The 19,101-nt window shown below is 41.0% G+C and overlaps 1 protein-coding gene across 1 annotated transcript; it reads left to right on the forward strand.

Annotated features, from left to right (window-relative positions):
• Window positions 1-1,118: 1,118 nt before the first annotated feature.
• On the forward strand, window positions 1,119-17,274 carry LOC140229208 (ras-related and estrogen-regulated growth inhibitor-like). The gene is made up of 5 exons (XM_072309478.1): window positions 1,119-1,232; window positions 1,859-2,059; window positions 4,474-4,530; window positions 8,045-8,118; window positions 16,464-17,274. Exons 2-5 carry the CDS (start codon window positions 1,897-1,899, stop codon window positions 17,004-17,006), a joined length of 837 nt encoding a protein of 278 aa, XP_072165579.1. The 5' UTR covers window positions 1,119-1,232; window positions 1,859-1,896; the 3' UTR covers window positions 17,007-17,274.
• The last annotated feature ends 1,827 nt before the right edge of the window (window positions 17,275-19,101 follow it).

Genomic DNA, 19,101 nt, shown 5'->3' on the forward strand with positions numbered 1-19,101 from the left:
GGTATTCCTGAGTGGTACTCCTGTGTGGTATTGTCCTGTGGTAAATGTCCCAAAATACCACAGGAATACCCTGTAGTATTTTCCTGTGATACTTTCTCGAGCGTATCCAATCGGCTCACGAGCGTAAAATCGGCATATTCGTAATCAATTCGGAAGCAACGCATAAAGCGTAAGTCAAGCGCATTGAAAGCGGCCCAATCGCCCACGAAAATTTCTCAGGAACCGACCATGAACGAAAAAAAAAAAATGCACCTGACCAAGGATGTGGGAATGGAGAAAAGCGTGTAAAATCCCTTTCTCCATTAACACGCAGCATGAATGTTCTCTGTTTGGATTGTTCATTTTTCATCTACCATTGCTACTCAATGCAAAAGGTTTAAGTTGCAATCTTTGCAAATACCTTCATATGTCAGATTTGATTTGTAGTTTGCTCGGAGACCTGTTCTATAGTATACAGGCGTACACATATTTTACCCTTTTAACTGAACGGATAACCTAACAGTGCAATTTCACACCAGGTTCTAGCTGGTGTTGTTCTAGACTGCGAAGATGTAGATGTTGTGAACAAAGATCATTAATCTCATTCCCAATCCTATTTGCAATAACTGTCGCAGTTTCCAGAGAAAATTCAGAACGAGATAATTGCAAAGTACAATTTGAAGAAGAAATGGAAAGCCTTCATCTCATACCTCTCTCCATCTCGTATTGCTGACTAAGTTCATTATGAATCAGATTGGCATTACTGGACGTAATATGACGGGGGAAGAAAGGAAAGAGAGAAATCTACATGCAGTGAAGATGTATGTTGTGTATCCTTTACCAAGGGAATGGGTGCAGATTGTAGTGCAGATGCTAGGAAACAAACAAGGTGAGAGAAACAGTTTTTCAGTGGTTAATGTTTTCAAAGCAGTCTCGAGCAGAAACTCGTAATATTTTGTTGGAAATGGGATCATAATTTAGGGTATCGCATCGTACAAAAAGAACGTTTGTAATATCCAGCACATTATGTTCATGTAATCTGCAGATCACCTCATGAGGGCGCGCCTAAATGGGAAACAGGTCCACTTATTCTGAAGATGACGTGATGGCAAACAAAGCTTTGACGCGCGAGGATGGGACAGACGTTGTGTGCACGTGGAATGAGCACTAAGGTGCCACCAAGAACTAACCAATACCCACGACGAATATTGGCCGTATCGCTCAGAACTGATGCTCGCGGGAAACGTTTCGAGGTAATTGGCTCAGCTGTGGTGGGGCATCTACAAGCACATATTCTGCGTGCCTGAAAGTGAATTTGATTGATTTCTTCTTCTTTTTTTTTTTCTTTTTCTTTTTTTGGGGGGAGCGTAATTTTAGTTTGGCTTCACTGAGATAAGATTTGTCAGTGTGGTTGAAGCCATCATTTGCTGGAATTACAAGCCACCATGTTTAGTGAGGTGGCAATGATAGTCATTCGATATCTGACGTAAGCTGCTTTAGCTTCTTCTAGTTTGTCATATGAGGCCCTTTGGCATAGTGGATATGACTCCTGACTCCCTACTGGGGACCCGAGTTCGATTCCCGCCCAGTGCTTTCATCCTTTGACAAGATGTTTGTACCCAACACGTCTCTCTCGACTCAGCTACAATGGGTACCTGGGGTAATGATAATGGCAGGGCTCCCTGGTACAGCAGTGGCAACACTGAAAAGGCTACCCTGAATAAAGAAGACGTTATTATCCCCCCCCCCTCCCCCCCCCCCAAAAAAAAAGAACGCCATTAACGGGATGCGAACAAATGAATTCTAAAAATGAAAGGATCTAAAAAAACAGCGAAAAAATATTAAGAAAAGTGCAAGCTATTTTGTTACTCTCCACCAGCTATCCCTACAGGTTAGAACTCGAGTATCGAGATCATTATGAGCACACCGAGAAGACGTCGAGCCTCGACAGTGATATCAGGCTACCCGACCACGGATCTAGCTGACTCGACGTCGCCAGGCACAAAGAAAGATGACCCGAGTCCGGGAGGTTTGACGTTTCGGGTCGTTCTTCTCGGGGTACCTGGTGTTGGGAAAACAGGTACAGACCTGTCAAAAACAGTCATCTAAACAACTCCCATTCCAATGGAAAGAAGCAAAAATATAAGTCACGATTCTGTGCGAATAGATCAATACAAATCAGTACGACCACGATGTACGATGATTATAATCATAAATCTAGATAGCAAAACGTTTGAAAAATGATCGTTACTATGTATGATAATGCAAAATGCAGTTCAAAATTTGTGTCCCTGTTTTTTCTTTCTCTGTCAATCGAGTTTGGTTTTCCTACGTTTAGCACTCTGGCTAGTCACTTTTCCTTTGTGGCGAAATGATGTCATGGTGCTTGAAAGTGGCTGTTTCTGACTCAAAACAATATCTAGAATTGTGATCGTGCAAATGTGCAAAAACTGCTTCTAATTATATTGTTTGTTTTTATGCCTCCGCCACGAAGTGGTGCCGGAGGCACATGCCGGAGGCATTATGTTTTCGGGTTGTCCGTCCGTCCGTCCTTCCGTCTGTCCGTAATGAATTTTGTGGACAGCGTAACTAAAAATCCTTTTGAGGTATCATAATGAAACTTGGCATGTATGTGTATTAGGGGGTGAATACTGAATTGTGCCTATCAACTTTTGGGTGCACATGCTCAAGGTCAAAGGTCAAAAGGTCAAGATCAAATACGTAAAATTTCACTATTTCCACCATATCTAATGCAATGCCTGAAGATATTTTCCTGAAACTTAGTGTACACATGTATTACGCAATTAAGATTCTCTGGTGAAAGTTTGGGGTGGTCAAAGGTGAAAGGTCAAAAGGTTAAGTAAAAATACTAAAATCTTACTTTTTTCTCTGTACCTTGGAAATTGTTCAAGGTATCCTAATGGAACATAGTATATATACATGTACTGACTGGCAGTGATTATCTAGAGAATTTAGGGTTCATGGGGTCAAAGGTCAGGGGTCAAAGGTCAAGGGCAACACTTCAAAATTTTACTTTTTCCCTCATATTTATTCATTCGCCAGCAGGATTATTTTTTTTTTACACTTGGTGTATGCATGTATAACCTAATAGAGATTCTCTTTTTTTTTCTTCTTTTTTCGCCTCAAAGGTTAAAAGGTCAAAAATCAAGTAAAAGTGCTGAACTAACTTTTTGTCCCTGCCGAACGAGTTCGAGCAGGGGACTATGAAACGGGCTCCGTACGTGTGTGTGTCCGTGTGTCTGTCCGTCTGTCCGTCTGTCCGTGTGTGATCAAAATCTTCAATTTGCTACTTCTCTGTCATTTATGAGCTAATTTTGATTCTGTTTGCTTTATATGATAGCACTACATGGGAGCTTTGAAACTTCTACACAGAATTTCAGTTGTGACCTTTGACCTTAACCTTTGACCTATATTGTACATTTTGCTACAAAATGCTACTCCTTCGCCATTTCTAACCCAATTTCGATTCGGTTAGCTTTATGTGATGGCACTAGGTGAGGGCTTCAAAACTTCTACACAGAATTTTGACCTTTGACTTCTTTGACCTTTGACCTTGATTTTTGACCTGTATTGTACATTTTGCTACAAAATGCTACTCCTTCGCCATTTCTAACCCGATTTCGATTCCATTTGCTTTATGTGATGGCAATAGGTGAGGGCTTCAAAACTTCTACACAGAATTTTGACCTTTGACTTCTTTGACTTTTGACCTTGATTTTTGACCTATATTGTACATTGGCTACAAAATGCTACTCCTTCGCCATTTCTAACCCGATTTCGATTCCGTTTGCTTTATGTGATGGCACTAGGTGAGGGCTTCAAAACTTCCACACAGAATTTTGACCTTTGACTTCTTTGACCTTTGACCTTGATTTTTGACCTATATTGCACATTTTGCTACAAAATGCTACTTCCGGCGGGGACATATATTACGCACTGCGTAATTTCTACTTTTCCTTGTTCCTCCATATCTCGGTAGTGGCTCAAGTTATCTTGAAACTTACTACATATTTATGCATGTTCTGCCTGACAGTGATTATCTTATGAATTTTAGGGTCAAAGGCCAGATGAAAATGGTAACAATTTACTATTCAATACAGAAATTGCACTTTTTCTCCATACCTTGAAAATTACTCAATGCATAAACTTATGAATGGGTCAAAGTCAAATTAAAGTCCTAAAATTCCCAAATACATGCTGTTCTATTCATCCAATTAGACCTAGGTCAAGGAAGGTGAACATTCAACACATTTGTGACAAACTTGTCATTTTAATTATTATGCCAATTTTGTGAAAATGTAATCACACATTGTCCACATGTACTATAGACCTATTAGGAGAATCATGCATTATGGCGGAGGCATACCAGTCGCACAGCGACATTTCTAGTTGTTTTGTGTTGTTGTTTACTTCTAGCTTTGATAGATTTACTGTCCATCTCACCATGTCATTTTTTTGTTTAATACCCTCTAGCCATTACGGTGCGTTACACAACCAGGAGATTCATCGGCGAGTACGACCCCACTCTCGGTGAGTAGACCGCCCAGTCCGCCATAGCAATGATTAGAGACGCCATACTTTGCGCGGTGAAAGGAGTAGAATCACGGGGGCATTAAAAATCAAGAGGACATCACGGGGTGAAAATAAGATAAATAGTACATTATTATATATCACTGAATAGGCATATACTTCAATATGTGACTTGGGGAACAAAATAGGTCTATACTTGAATGGTACACGCAGCTTAATCACACAGTAATGTACATGTAGTCCTGTGTTTTCAAATGGGTTGATTTAAGCATGTGTGATCCGAAAATGGCATTCTGGCCTTTTAAGTATGATACATGTACTCTGAGCTCTATAGGGCCGACTACCAGAAATTAACATTTTTCGAGCAGATGACAAGGTATCTGAGTGCTCAACCTGTGGGAGTTCCAGCATTTGGTAGAGTAGTAGTTGTTGTTGTTGTTGTTGTTGTTGTTGTTGTTGTTGTTTAATATACATATCTCACCTGAGGCGAAGGCTCAAGTAAGCTATTGCGATCATTCATCGCAGGTAGCATAGTGGGGGGGGGGATAAACAAATTGAGAAGTTTAAAAAGTATTTACGAATCTTCTATCTAGATCCAGGAGAGAGAGCTAATTTTAGTGTTATGAGTAAATAGATGAGGTTCGTTATTCGAAGATTGGTTACTCTGAAAACGAAATAAGGTTCGTTATTCCGAATGTTCGTTAATCCGAAGACAACATAAAGTTCCTCGTCAATCCGAAAATGACATAAGGTTCGTTGATGACAAAATTAAATAATGCGTTGCGAAGCCGAAATGGAGTGGAGGGGGGGGGGGAGGGATCACGGTTTCTGTCGAGTAGTTATATGGGAAGGGGTTGATCTCTCATGCAACGTCATGACCAGGGGCGTAACATAAGTTTCTTTCATGTGTGATTTTATATTTGTGATTTTCATTGCGTAATATCCTACCATTTTTTGTTCACAACACCGTACTTTGTCACAAAAAAAAAATAAATAAATAAATAAATAAACGTGATTTCATTTTCGGCTTCACGAACCTTCGGAATAACGAACTGTAACCTCTTAATAGTAATGATATAATTGGATAAAAGGAACATACATGTTACATACATACAGGTGGAATATTTAGGAAATTTTCAGTAAAGAAAAGCAAAACGATAAGTTTGAAGAAAAACCGCCGAAAACGCATACTGATTCATGCTGATTAACTTCTTTGAAAACATTCATGTGATAAGCGCAGCAACCTAACGGGGGGGGGGGGGATGGATATGTGTGGAAGAGGGGGTAAATCTCTACAGTACGAGGGAGGTTTTGCATTTTCAGAATTGAAATTCATCGACCTGGTGCACACTGTTAGTGAAACAAATTGGTAAATTTTTAATCAAAAAAGTTAGTCGATTCTTCCTTTTGTGTGTGTGTGTTATTTCACATATACAGGTATTCAAAATGCAAAAAAAAAAAAAAAAAAAAAGCGCCAAACAATACCATTCTGTAATTGTGGTGCGATTTTGTGACAAATAGTGATCAACTTGATCAACTTGATCAACTCAAAATGTAGTATGTTTAGCGAGGGTTACACCAAAGCCGAATTCTCCCGAATAAATTTGGACCGATTCTGCCCGAATATGGCCTGAATCGGATTGATTCGGTGGATTCGGAACCTATTGGTCTCTGATTCGGGGAGCTCCCCGAATCTGAGACGAATAGGCTCCGAATAGGTCCCGAATCAGAGCAGAATTGCCAATCTGGCTATATTCGCGTGGCTATTCGGGTCATTTTGGCCGCTCATTCGACCTATTCGGCTGCTATTCGGCCGTATTCTGGCCTATTCGGCTCACTCGCCTGTATTCTGCTCTGAATTCGGGTAATGATTTTGATGGATTCGAGGAGGTATTCGGGGCATTCTGGGCAGATTCGGCTCTATTCGTGATATTTGGGTCTATTTGGCTAGATAATTCGGGCCGTTACTCCCCAAATGATACGAATAGGCCCGAATCTGCCCAGAATGCCCCGAATGCTTCCCCGAATGATCCAGCCGAATTCCATCCGACATCCCGAATGTGGCCCGGATGAAATTTGTCGGGGCCACATTCAGGAGTAGTTTTGAGGGTATTCGGCTGGTTTTGAACTTTTCAAAACGAGTCGAATCCCTCCACGAATGTTCCAGAATCCCTCCCGAATATTCATCCATTCGGGGAAAGAGAACAGAATGCTCCAGAATCCACCCGAATACGTGTATTCGGGTGGATTCGCAGCTGATTCGGCTACGGTGTAACCGAGGCTTTAGTGCATAGACCAAGCTGGGGATGACGCGGGTTGTAGGGGAGGAGATACCACCCCCCCCCCCTCCCCCGCACTGGGAAGCTTATGCATTTTTAGATTTGAAATTCAACGACCTGGTGGACACTTTTGGTCGAATATTTCTGAAATTTTTCATGGTTGACAAAGCAAGACAATACGTTGGCTCTATTTTTAAGTTGAATAAAAAAATCGTTAAACAAACTTTGCTGTATAAATTTTTTCATGATTTTCTCATTAACCAATCAAGTTATTTGAAAACCTAAACCCATTATTTATGCACATTTTTGTCATTCTCAGAAAATGTTACAATTGATGGAGGGAAAAGTCACAAAAAATAACGTTAACAAATTGACTTGATAGTTGGATAATTATGAAACAACAATAGATGAGAAAGTGACATAAAAAAAAAAGGTTAGTAGATGTCGCATCAATTTGAAGTACTGACCGGATGAACTGAACTAAAGGACATCTCATTTTTTTAACTTCGGGAAAGAAGTAATTAAAGATGAACATAGGGGTGTTAAAGAGAGATATCAGTATTTCCTGATATATATATACATATATATATATATATATATATATATATATATATATAGTAAAACAACCCAATAAATAGTTGTGTGGTTTTTTTTTTACATGAATATATAACTTGTGTCATAATCAATCAACACACTATAGGGCTTTCTACACTTGCACGTTTTTGCTTAGTCCCGTACCAACGGTGGGGCTAAGGGGGGTGGGGGGTGTTAGAATTCCATGAACACCCTCCCCCCCCCCCATAGATCTAAACTGAAACCTCGTTTCAATGGAAACAAAAATAATCATCCCTTTTCATCAAGATAAGGTCATGTTTGTTCACATGATTTACATATAATATATATATATATATATATATATATATATGTATATATATATAATTATATGTGTATAACAACCCAATAAATAGTTGTTGTTTTTTACATGAATACATAACTTGTGTCATAATCAATCAACACACTATAGGGCTTTCTACACTTGCACATTTTTGCTTAGTCCCGTACCAACGGTGGGGCTAAGGGGGGGGGGGGGGTGTTAGAATTCCATGAACACCCTCCCCCCCCCCCATAGATCTGAACTGAAACCTCGTTTTAATGGAAACAAAAATAATCATCCCTTTTCATCAAGATGAGGTCATGTTTGTTCACATGATTTTTTTCCTTTCCTTTCTCTGAAGAATACCTCTGTCGATATAACACGAAGGTTGACAGCAAAGACATTACCATGGAGATTCAAGATACAGCTGGTTATGTGAGTATCATTTGAGGTAATGTTTATTACTGAAGGTAGAAATATTTATAATACATATGGGATACATTGCATACAAATCACATTTTTGTCATTTAGCTTGTAGAATCTAGAAGCTTTCAGATGAAGCCAATTCTATGGTTCATCGTCTCTTTTTAGAAGTCTTGACGTGTGTAAGATGTAGCTGAGCCAAAAAGAGAAATATTCAGTTCACAGAGTAAGAGCTGTGAGTAAATCTTTCAACGTACCATTCTCTTGACAACATCTCCAAAGTAACCTTTTCTTTCTGATACTCCTAGATCCACACTGACTTTATACATGAGCCACAAGACTCTCCTAGACAACAGGGGAAGAGTGTAAGAGGTTGTGTCAGAAACAGACAAGGGATTTACTGGAGATGATTGATGACAGACTAAGAAGAGCTCAAGGCAGTCTCATTGTCATTCACTAAGTGGATAATTCCTAAATTATACAAGTAATAAGAAGTATAATTAGAATTCTATTAGTAATAATGAAGTATAAGTCGAAGAGGTTAGCATTTCCCAGGTGTTTAAGGCAGTGAAGTCACATAATGAAATTCAAAGTAGGTAAAAATTCCAGGCAGTCCCAGTTGGCTATAAATACCCGTGTCAGTGAGCAGTAAGCATCTTTTCAAAGAGAATACGGCTTTAAATAGACAGACCAGCAACACCATGCAGTATTGGGTGCAATGCAGACAATTAGCTCACTGGTTCTTCTCATCATACAGACAAGCAATAAGTAAAGCACAATCATTGCTGTTCCAAAGGCACGGAGCATTCTTATACGTATGGACATCTCAAGTCAAGCAATTAAGCAAAACATCAGTATACAGTATAAGGGCCCACCAGTTTTGACTTCTGTTCAGTGTTGTAAAGGGAGGGTTCAGAACTGAAGAGTATCGATCAAATGAGATGCTGGGTGGGAACCTCTTCGACTTATACTTCATTATTACTAATAGAATTCTAATTATACTTCTTATTACTTGTATAATTTAGGAATTCTATTACGTAATACTCGTATAAGTCTTCAGAGGTTAGCATGTTCAAAGTTCCGTACAGAAGTCAGTCTAGTGGCATGAGTGAGGGCAAGAGGACAAGAAGGATGGTGGACAGTTTTCACAACAAGGTTGAAACTTTGGTCATGACTCCTCATGCATAGAGAATATCTATTGATGGTGACACACATTGTCGCAAACAAGAGAAGAACTCGAGCAAAGTTTGCTTGAGAACCTACTAGTATAAGGTGCAAGGCATAGGTTTTGAGTATGATATCATTTTGATACCGTGCGTGCTTTAACTGGAGCAGGATTAAGCATGATAGCGCACAGACAAGTTAATCAAATACAATGGACCTCTTGTACCGATTTTCCAATCAAGACATAATCCTAATCATGTTCCTTAATATTCATGCACATTTGAAGGAAGAATTAGACATTAACCAGTTCATACTCGGCATAGTAATATTGCAGCAATAATTAGAGGCAAGTCCATTGCATTTTGGGTTGATATTAGAGTTTAAATTCATCAGTTTGGTGGACCGAATCTCCTAAACGAGTGGCCGAATAATGTGTCGCCATTTTCCAATGCACAACGTAACGTGATTTATGGTCTTGTGTCTTATCTGACTCGTATTATGACATTGTTCTTAACTGAGATACTAATATACAGGTATATACACATACTATCACAATTTACATGTATCTTTCTAACTCAGTAGAACTGAGAATTGTTGAACTAATGTGGAATCAATTGTTAGAAGGTAGAAGGTTCAAAATGTACCAGCGTTCGTCCAGTCAGTTGTGGACAAGATTTCATTATGACCTTTATACTTCATGCGCGAAAGTTTAGAAGTTGCGGCGCTTCTGTAGCTATGAGCTGAGAATGTGATACCACTTTCATATTAGCATCCGTGGATGTCTTACCAGACCAGAGTCTGGGATGAACGCGGGATGACTGTGCTCCCAAATCCTTATGTATATGAGCACGAGGTATATACGTCCTGTGGTACCCTTTCATACTGATCTCGAAGACAGATCAAACTCGGTACATGTTCCCATAGCAACAATACATTCATACCTAATTGTATGCAACAGTCAGTACAGTGTACAGGGATGTACACGTACAGCTATTGACAGTATATTAGTTATATTTTAAGTGTTTATACAAGCAGCTGCGAGGGACTGGCTTTCAGCCTCCGCTCCAAGATGCTTGTCGTCACCGATTTGTTGGGATGTTTCGGAGGAATTATGAGTTTGCTTTCTGAACTTGCTCGTTGGAGATGTTCTGTGCATTTAATATACTCATGAAGAGTTGATCGGAACACAGAGTTTAGGGTTGGAGGTAAAAGAAGGCACTTTAATTACCTGGTTAGAGATATACCTTCCATATCTCTAATGTGCAAACGTGGCATCATCTTCCGGTAATGTCATAAGAACTAGATGTCTCAGCATTTGTGTACGTTTTGCCGAAACGAGCTAGGAAAATTGTTTTTGGCTCAAGGCACTGAAGGAGTCTATAGTTCATAGGTATCTTGAAACGATAAAAAGTGATTCAAAACAATTGAAACATCCCCAATGTTGTTGTATTTAGGCTTGCGAGGGTCGGAGTTAGATACGCCCTTCATAAGTTCTGACTATAGGGGCTGTTTGCCTATGTCATAGCTCTCGGTTTCAGGTAGTATGGAAGACCGAGCAGGTCTATGAGTTAATCGTGGGGTGGGCTTTGTTGAAAAGCTATGCTATAGGCTTAGATGTTGACAACGTGTTCTGTAGACGGGTTAAAAAGGATCACAAGATTGTTCAGAATACAGACATTGCTACTGTCTTCAAGCACCCTCATTTGTTTTGTTTATTGGTATTGTCTCGCCATGACGATGAGAGGAGCTTTGCAATGTGCTGCGATGTGTCTGCCACTTGTCATCTCTAGCAGAGAGCACCCATGCAGGCGGCTAGTGTGAGCTGGAGGCTCGTCGGTGGGTGAGGGTGTGGGGCAAGAATTTTCTCTAGGAGTAGTAGAGGTGGGGCTATTCGCATTTTGAGCGATAATGAGGCCCATGGCTGCCGCCGCCATTGGGGCAGTGAGGATTGCTCAGGTCACCTTGTTCAGTTGAAGCTTGTGGAGGACTGAAAACGTTCTAGGGTAAGGAAAAAGGCATCAAAATTCAGGGCAATAAAACTTAGCTTCCATTTGACATGAGGAAAGTTGCTAATCCATATGTAGAGTTTGTGGATTGTGTGGTGAAAAACATGTAAAATAGTAATTAGTTGTTCATGTCTCTGCGAGACAAGCAGAAAACTTAAGAATTATCTACATCTGTTGAATGTGAAGCTGATATCCAATTGCTAGACACCAATTCCAATGTTGGCCGTGAATTCGTTCGGGTCAGGTATGCTACTAGCTGTAGAAATGTCTTACCGAATTATGAATACATGTAAGCACATTTTTTGTACACGAGCCACACAGGGCTTCAAGATCGTTCTGAATTGCAAGAGGTTCACACACATTGCTATGCGGGGAATTCTGTTTGGCACTCCAGACTCTCTGAGCAAAGGAATTGTCATTGTTCAGAATTAACTACTCTCCATACTGGGATGCAAGCAACTTGAAATTATCATGCTAATGAAGGTAGAAAGTAATTCTTTGTCTTGCGAGACAGCCACCACCAAAGAATGTTTTGTATCGCATGACTAGATAACGACACCAAACTTCGTGTCGATGTCATCTTCTGCTTTACGCAGAGCATTAGTTGATTTATTTTTTCTAGTCCTAATTGACGAGAATGTAAATTTCTTTGTGGAAGGCATTATAATCCCGAAATTTGGTTTCGTTGCCATACAAGATTGAATTTCCAAGGGCAGTAACCTTGTCAAGCTTGTTCTGAGGAAAAAACTGAAAATCATTTACTGGGAATTAATATGAGAACCAAGGAAGGTCTCGACGTGCTTTGGGTTGAAACTGGATTTGTCGAAATCCTTACTGAAACTCTTTAAGGGTGACAAGTTGATCATTGGCTTTGTCAAGACACTCTTCTCTGGTGTGAGAAAGAATATGGATATCATCGAAATAGGTGATTGTTGTAATGCCACTACTCACCACTACTTTAAGGGAATTCTGTGGGGTCAAATTAAGGCCAGATGGAAGGCACTGAAGCAATGCAGTGAAAATACTACTTAGTGTTTCCATTCGAAAGACTATGCTTGATGAACAAGGTGAACGGATACGGATAAATATGCACCCTTTGGAGGGGCAAAATTAAGGCCGTAATCAAGCGAAACTGTTCCACTCTGAAGTGTTCGTATCTTACAAATTTGTTCAAGTTTTTCAAATTTATGATTGGACTTAGACCGCCGGTCTTTGGTAGCGCTAGAATAGAGTTGATACTCCATGTGAGGAATCTCTCTTATAGCTTGCTTTGCGAGAATGTTCTGAGACAATTCTTCATGGGTTGCCTTTTCCTCCTCGGTAGAATGTACACTTTGTAGAGGAAAAATTTATTGGTATGGGGTTGAAATGAAATTATTGGCTTCATAGCCAAATATTGTGGCCAATATCCAAGGCTCGGGAATTATTTTGACCAGTCATCTTTGGAAAGCTTGAGATTTCCAGCACTGAGCGGTCTTGGACAGTACTCATCCTTTTTTTTTTCTCTCTTTTTTTTTTTTTTTTTTTTGCTGGCTTGCGTAGAGACATTCATGACACACGATGTATGCTTATGTGACACTTGTCAATTTCTCTCAGATGTCTTTCTGAACAACTTTCTACCAAGTGGAATCGACTTGCTGCGCAAGTGTTGCTGAGAAGGGTTGAGAAGGGGTTTTAAGATACCTCGATGGTGCATGCTCGGATCATACGATAAGCAAAGCCCGGGAGTGTCAGGCCATCGATGGTGACATGAGTTGTTACAATTCTCGTTGTGTCAATTGCATGGATGATTATCCGTGCATGATATGTGAATTTCAGAAAGGATTTATCTATGTGGTAGAAGTCCCTTCACTACATTTTGTTGTAGAAGTTGGGAGCTCACAAGACCCAAGGCCTCGTGAAGGAGGATCGCCCAAATTTTGCTCTCGATTTTTGGTGTGAGAACTGCTTGGGCATTCGATGGCAATTGAGCATTTGCTTCGCGATTTTATAGAGCACTTACCTTCTGATATGGGCAGTGTGACTGCCTTCATTAGCAAATCAGCCAATTTTTAAATTTGGCCCAAATGAGATCAGAATTTAAGTTAAAATCAAATTTGGTACCAGGCTTTGAAAGAGTTTGGCTGTAAGGACATGGCATCCGGATCAATTCGGTTGTCAAAATGACCATAACCACAAGGGCAGAGTCAAGGCCACCCATACAGGGCAACGCAATCAGTTTTGCCAGGAAGGAGGCTGAAATGAGAATATCGTCGTCTGTTGAGCTGCCGATGGGGATGGCTAGCTCGCTGAAGTCTTCGATGGGCGGGGCAGCGCCCCTGTCCCCGCGGACATGGCTCGCATGTCCGGACTAATCGCCGGAAGGAGAAGCTCTCCTGCACCAGCTGGCATGGCTCGCATGCCGTTTGTCATTACCACGGTGTGCCGCCGCCCTATCCATGAAGCGGGAGAGTATCTCGGTCTCTCTAGCTGAGCTTCAAGGCGGCCTTCCATGCCCTGATCTCCCCGCGGGGATGGGGGCTGAGAGGTAGCGTCGTCTTCCTGATCACTAGACATTGGAGTTTGAGATGTATAATCACGGAGGTGTCTCACCTCCCTGGTATAATTCACTGCCGTCACACTTGAAAAAGATGCTTACTGCTCACTGACACGGGTATTTATAGCCAACTGGGACTGCCTGGAATTTTTACCTACTTTGAATTTCATTATGTGACTTCACTGCCTTAAACACCTGGGAAATGCTAACCTCTGAAGACTTATACGAGTATTACGTAATAGAATTCGAATCGTAGCGTATGCTGGGTTTTGTTTTGGCTGAAACTGTACGTTACCTAATATGGGGAAAGAGTGTAACATGATACACGCCATCAACGTTGGTTTGCACGAACACGGAGCACACTCGGTTCGTAATGCTTTTAATTGTGAGGAGACAATGGCCGAAAGGACAGATCATCATTGCTATATTTATCATTATAATAGCCAAATATGATGAAAATGACGATGACAGCAAAATGTAACATTTAATAGAGTAACGATCAGTGGCGTATCTAGGGGGGGGGGCAAGGGGGCACGTGCCCCGGGCGCCACTCCTTGGGGGCGCAAAAAAACGAAAAAAAAAAGAGAAGAAGAAGAAAAAAAAAAGAAAAAAAAACGAAGAAGAAGAAGAAGAAGAAAAAAAGAAGAAGAAAAAGGGGGAGGGAGAATGGTGGGGGGGGGGCAGAAAACCAAATCAAACAAGATAAAAACAAAACATGATGATGACGCGGACAAAATGACAATGTTTATTGTGTTCACACAAAAATTCCATGTTCTGTGAGCTGAAATACAACAATTTTCGGCTCGCTCACTGCGCTCACTCGCCAAAATTTATATAAAAAAGAAGGTAAGAACAAAACGTGATGATGACAAAATGACAGTGTCTATTGTGTTCACACATTGTCATTTTATATTTAGCAGGCAAAATGTTTCACGGAGCAGCGGCTGCAATTTCATTCGTTCTGAAGCGATCGCCAATTGAATCAAAAGAGGGCGTCAACGGTTTCGAACATACGGGGGGGGGGGCGCAAAAAACAACAACAAATCAAACAAGATAAGAACAAAATGCAAGGATGACGCGGAAATATACAAATTTCGGCTCACTCGTTCGTACTAATTTAGGGTATTTTTTCAAGTCCTCAGTTTGTTGGTATAAATCATTATCTATAAGGACGTCACTATATCTTGATTAGAATTGTAAGATTTAATAAGCAAAAAATGAAAAGAGTTTCATGATTTGTAAGCTGAAATACAAAAAGTTTCGGCTCGCTCGCTGCACTCGCTCGCCAAAATTTGTAAAAAAGAGAAGAAGATAAGAACAAAACGTGACGATGACGCGGACAAAATGATAATGTCTATTGTGTTCACTCATGTCATTTTATATTTAGCAGGAAAAATGTTACACGGAGCAGCGACTGCAATTTTATTCGTTCTGAAGCGATCGCCGATTGGATCAAAAGCGGTTTCGAACATACGGGGGAGGGGGGGGCGCAAAAAAAAATCAAAAAAGATAAGAAAAAATCGTAATGATGACGCAGAAATATACAAATTTCAGTATTTTTTCAAGTCCTCAGTTTGTTGGTATAAATCGTTATCTATAAGGTCGTCACTATAATTGTGAGATTTAATAATCAAAAAATGACAAGAATTCCATGTTTTGTAAGCTGAAATACGAAAATTTTCGGCTCGCTCGCTGCGCTCGCTCGCCAAAATTTATATATAAAAAAAAAGATAAGAACAATACGTGATGATGACGAGGACATTTACAAATTTCAGCTCACTCGCGCGCACTAATTTAGAGTATTTTTTAAAGTCCTCAGTTTTTTGGTATAAGTCGATATCTATAAGGCTGTCACTATATCTTGATTAAAATTGTAAAGATTTGGTAAGCAAAAAATGACAAGAATTCCATGTTTTGTAAGCTGAAATACAAAAATTTCGGCTCGCTCGCTGCGCTCGCTCGCCAAAATCTATCACAATTCATTACATTTAAATCACCCTCAAAAGATCCCTTTTAAGTGCTTGAAAAAGCATCATGTGGACTTTGTTTAAAGTCCCTACCGGGATGGGGTTGGGGTTGAACACTTTTTCAGAAATTCGGGGCGCAATTTTCGTGCTTGCCCCGGGCGCCGTTTTCCCTAGGTACGCCACTGGTAACGATGCAAAAAAAAAAAATGTTTTTCAGTTCATCAAACCTTGCACAAGTGTAATCTTGAATGGTCTGACGGTCAAGATTGTCAACTTAGTTGTTATGAAGGGTTAAAATAGACAACAGACCAATGCAAAACTGAAATGTCTCCAGTATGATTTCAGTGGGCTACAAAGTAAAACCCAAAACAGCATGTTCATTTACTGACGTGAAAATATCAAGACTTTCGTTTCAATATTAACGACAGAACTTGGACGATGGATCTCTCCATCTCAATTTGCAAGACCGCAGCAAACACAAACTCATTGTTTGAATGCATTGAAATGGAGATAATATCATTATAGTGTATTTCACTGCGGACGTGAAAACCATCGTGGAAAGACGGACGAAGGTTCCCCAGCAACTATTGGTGAGGCTATGGTAATCATGAGGCCCGAGTTAGCAGGCCTAAGTCAGTGTCATCGTCGCATGTCATTGTTTTCTCGACATTCGTCTTTCTGCAGGATGACTTTGGACATCGAAGTCGGTACGCGATCTGGGGAGATGCATTTCTATTCGTCTATTCGATCACTGATCGATCCAGCTTCGAGCATATCGTCGACTACAAGCGCTGTATAGAAAACGTGCTGCACACATCACAGATTTCTGGAGTGCTGGTCGGAAACAAGAACGATCTCGACGACGAGTATCGTGCTGTCTCCCATTTAGAAGGTGTCGAGTTAGGCGATGAGCTGGGACTGCCGTTTTTTGAGGTGTCGGCAAAGGACGGAGGACAGATCTGGGATGTTGCCGATGTCTTCGAAAATTTGTTTAGAGAGTGGACGCGCAATAAGCAGCTGAAAAGAAAGTGTCGAGCGCGCGCTTCCCTTCGTTCTTCCACAGACTGGGCAAGAACTTCGCCTCCACCTTCTCCAAGTGCGTCGGAGGGAGAGACCTCGGGCCGCCCGAACCCCATAAAGAAGGCCGGATCGGCAAACATGAGAAAGGCTGTCAACAAACTCATTCTTATTCAGAGATTTACTAGGACTAGATTTTTTTCAATGTGAATGCTATGTAATAGCAGACTGTGTCTTTTAACACCTCCTTGGAATAGATAGAAATAATACATTTCTAGTTTCTTCGGTTGGGTTATGAAACTTCAAGGTTTCTTCTGAATGGCAAGCGTAACAGATCACGGTGTCCATCAAGAATGACAGAGAATAAGAATAAGTGGTATCCCTCGACCGAAGCGCACCAGTGATTATGAACAAGGCGAACAATTGTATTACTATATGAGGGCTGACGTCCGCTAGGGCACGGACAAGCCTAGGAAAGGTTGCGGAAATAGATTCTGTAATTTCGGCATGCTGTCCACATCAGCCGCGGAAAGAGTGTGCGGATCGGCTTGTCCTGGGACATTCCTAGGAATCTCCGCGGACTGACTGCGGACATTCCTAGGAGTGTCCTAGGAATCACTCAGGAAGAGCGCGAAATACCCCGGAATATGTTAATCGTTGCCGTACAGCGCGGACATATCTAGGATTAAATCGGCTTGTCCTGGGACATTCCTAGGAATCTCCGCAGACTGACTGCGGACATTCCTAGGAGTGTCCTAGGAATCACTCAGGAAGAGCGCGAAATACCCCGGAATATGCTAATCGTTGCCGTACAGCGCGGACATATCTAGGATTAAACAAGGAGTGGTAAAATCATGAACGAGGAAAATTAGGATGACTTGCCGACAACATAAGTTAGATATACGCAAAGTATAAGGAAATAGGGCAAGGTTTTTAACTGGATGCCGACTTTCGATTTTTCTCATTAGACTGCCTGCCGTCATGGAGGACACACTAGTCGAAAATGTGAGAGATGCTCAGATAGCACTATTCCTGATCCCCTTTGAATGGGTTAGGATGGTCCAATTCTAATAAGTTAAATACTTTTTTTTTCAAGCTTAGAACTTAGTACTTTGACATAGGCCTATTAAAGCATAAAATGAAAAAAAAAAAAAGAATCGGCGATTATGGCCTATGGGTTTGTGGGTTTTCAGCTGGGCAGTCACATTTGAAACGAACAAAACGATGAACTCCGTAATGGTAACTATTTAAAATCCCTCGACAAATGAATATGATTTCTGAAAAGAACGAAACAAATCAAAAAGTTCACTATGAGCGGAGGGAGCTGCTTTCTCTTCTTCCTAGTTACTGTTGACAAAGTATCCACTGCCTTCTGCTCTTCATTTGACGCCGAGAAATGCTGACATTTACCTGTTCGTCATCAGAGGAAGAGAGTTTCGGCTGCAGCCTGGATGGGGACCTCACCCCCCCCCCCCCCCCCCTCTGTGTTTTTATGTATCATACAGGCATAATGCTGTAATGAATTTTTGCCTTCAAAATCTATTTGCTCGTAGGAATCTGTTGACTCCTTCGTGTCTTGACCACACATGTTCGCAGCGGCTACGCGCGCTTGCATTTTTTCCCCGATCTGCATCGGCACCGGACTCTCCTGAAACATTCCGGGTGCCTTCCGCTTTCATTCACGAAGCTGCCAGCACTGCAGGATTCTTCCTCTAGCGTATGCGGAAAGGGCGGAAGGGTTGCGGAAAGGCTGGATGTCCTGACGATGTCCTCGCTACAAGTTGCCGAATATGTTAGGAAGTTCATGTCCGCGTCCAAATTTTAGTCTCGATCAAAACTTGGACGCGGAAATTTTCTCTCTCCCGAAGGTGCGGAAACGCCCGGACATGTTCAGGACAGTGAACGGTTTCTTTTAAGAACGTGAGGAGAGGTTGCCGAATGAGTGCGGAATTACTAAATTTGCCTCGACTTGTCCGCGCCCTAGTGGACGCCTGGTCTTAGTGTCTACCTTTACATACACTTTAGAACTTCTGCTGAAATAATAACAGTCATGGAGCGAACAGTTCGTTCGTACTAACTCTTGATTTTGGATCCTTTTATGATACGTAAATATGTCATTATGGTCGTAAGTATGACTTACTGATTTATCATCAGTTTTCCTTCCACACTTTTTTTTTTGTAAATTCATGCATTAGGTCAGTGTGCATAACAAATTATGAACAGCAAACAAGTATAAACATGACACGTAACTTGATTTTGACATGTGAACTCTTTTGCTTAGTTGGGTGTAGCATTTAACCATGAT

This window comes from Diadema setosum, chromosome 5, assembly GCF_964275005.1.
Source record: "Diadema setosum chromosome 5, eeDiaSeto1, whole genome shotgun sequence".
Classification (NCBI taxonomy): Eukaryota; Metazoa; Echinodermata; class Echinoidea; order Diadematoida; family Diadematidae; genus Diadema; species Diadema setosum.

Coding starts and splice junctions, on each gene's coding strand:
- LOC140229208 (XM_072309478.1), top strand. CDS start 1,897: ATGAGCACACCGAGAAGACGTCGAGCCTCGACAGTGATATCAGGCTAC. Junction 2,060..4,473: donor ACCTGGTGTTGGGAAAACAG/GTACAGACCTGT, acceptor AATACCCTCTAG/CCATTACGGTGCGTTACACA. Junction 4,531..8,044: donor CGAGTACGACCCCACTCTCG/GTGAGTAGACCG, acceptor CTTTCTCTGAAG/AATACCTCTGTCGATATAAC.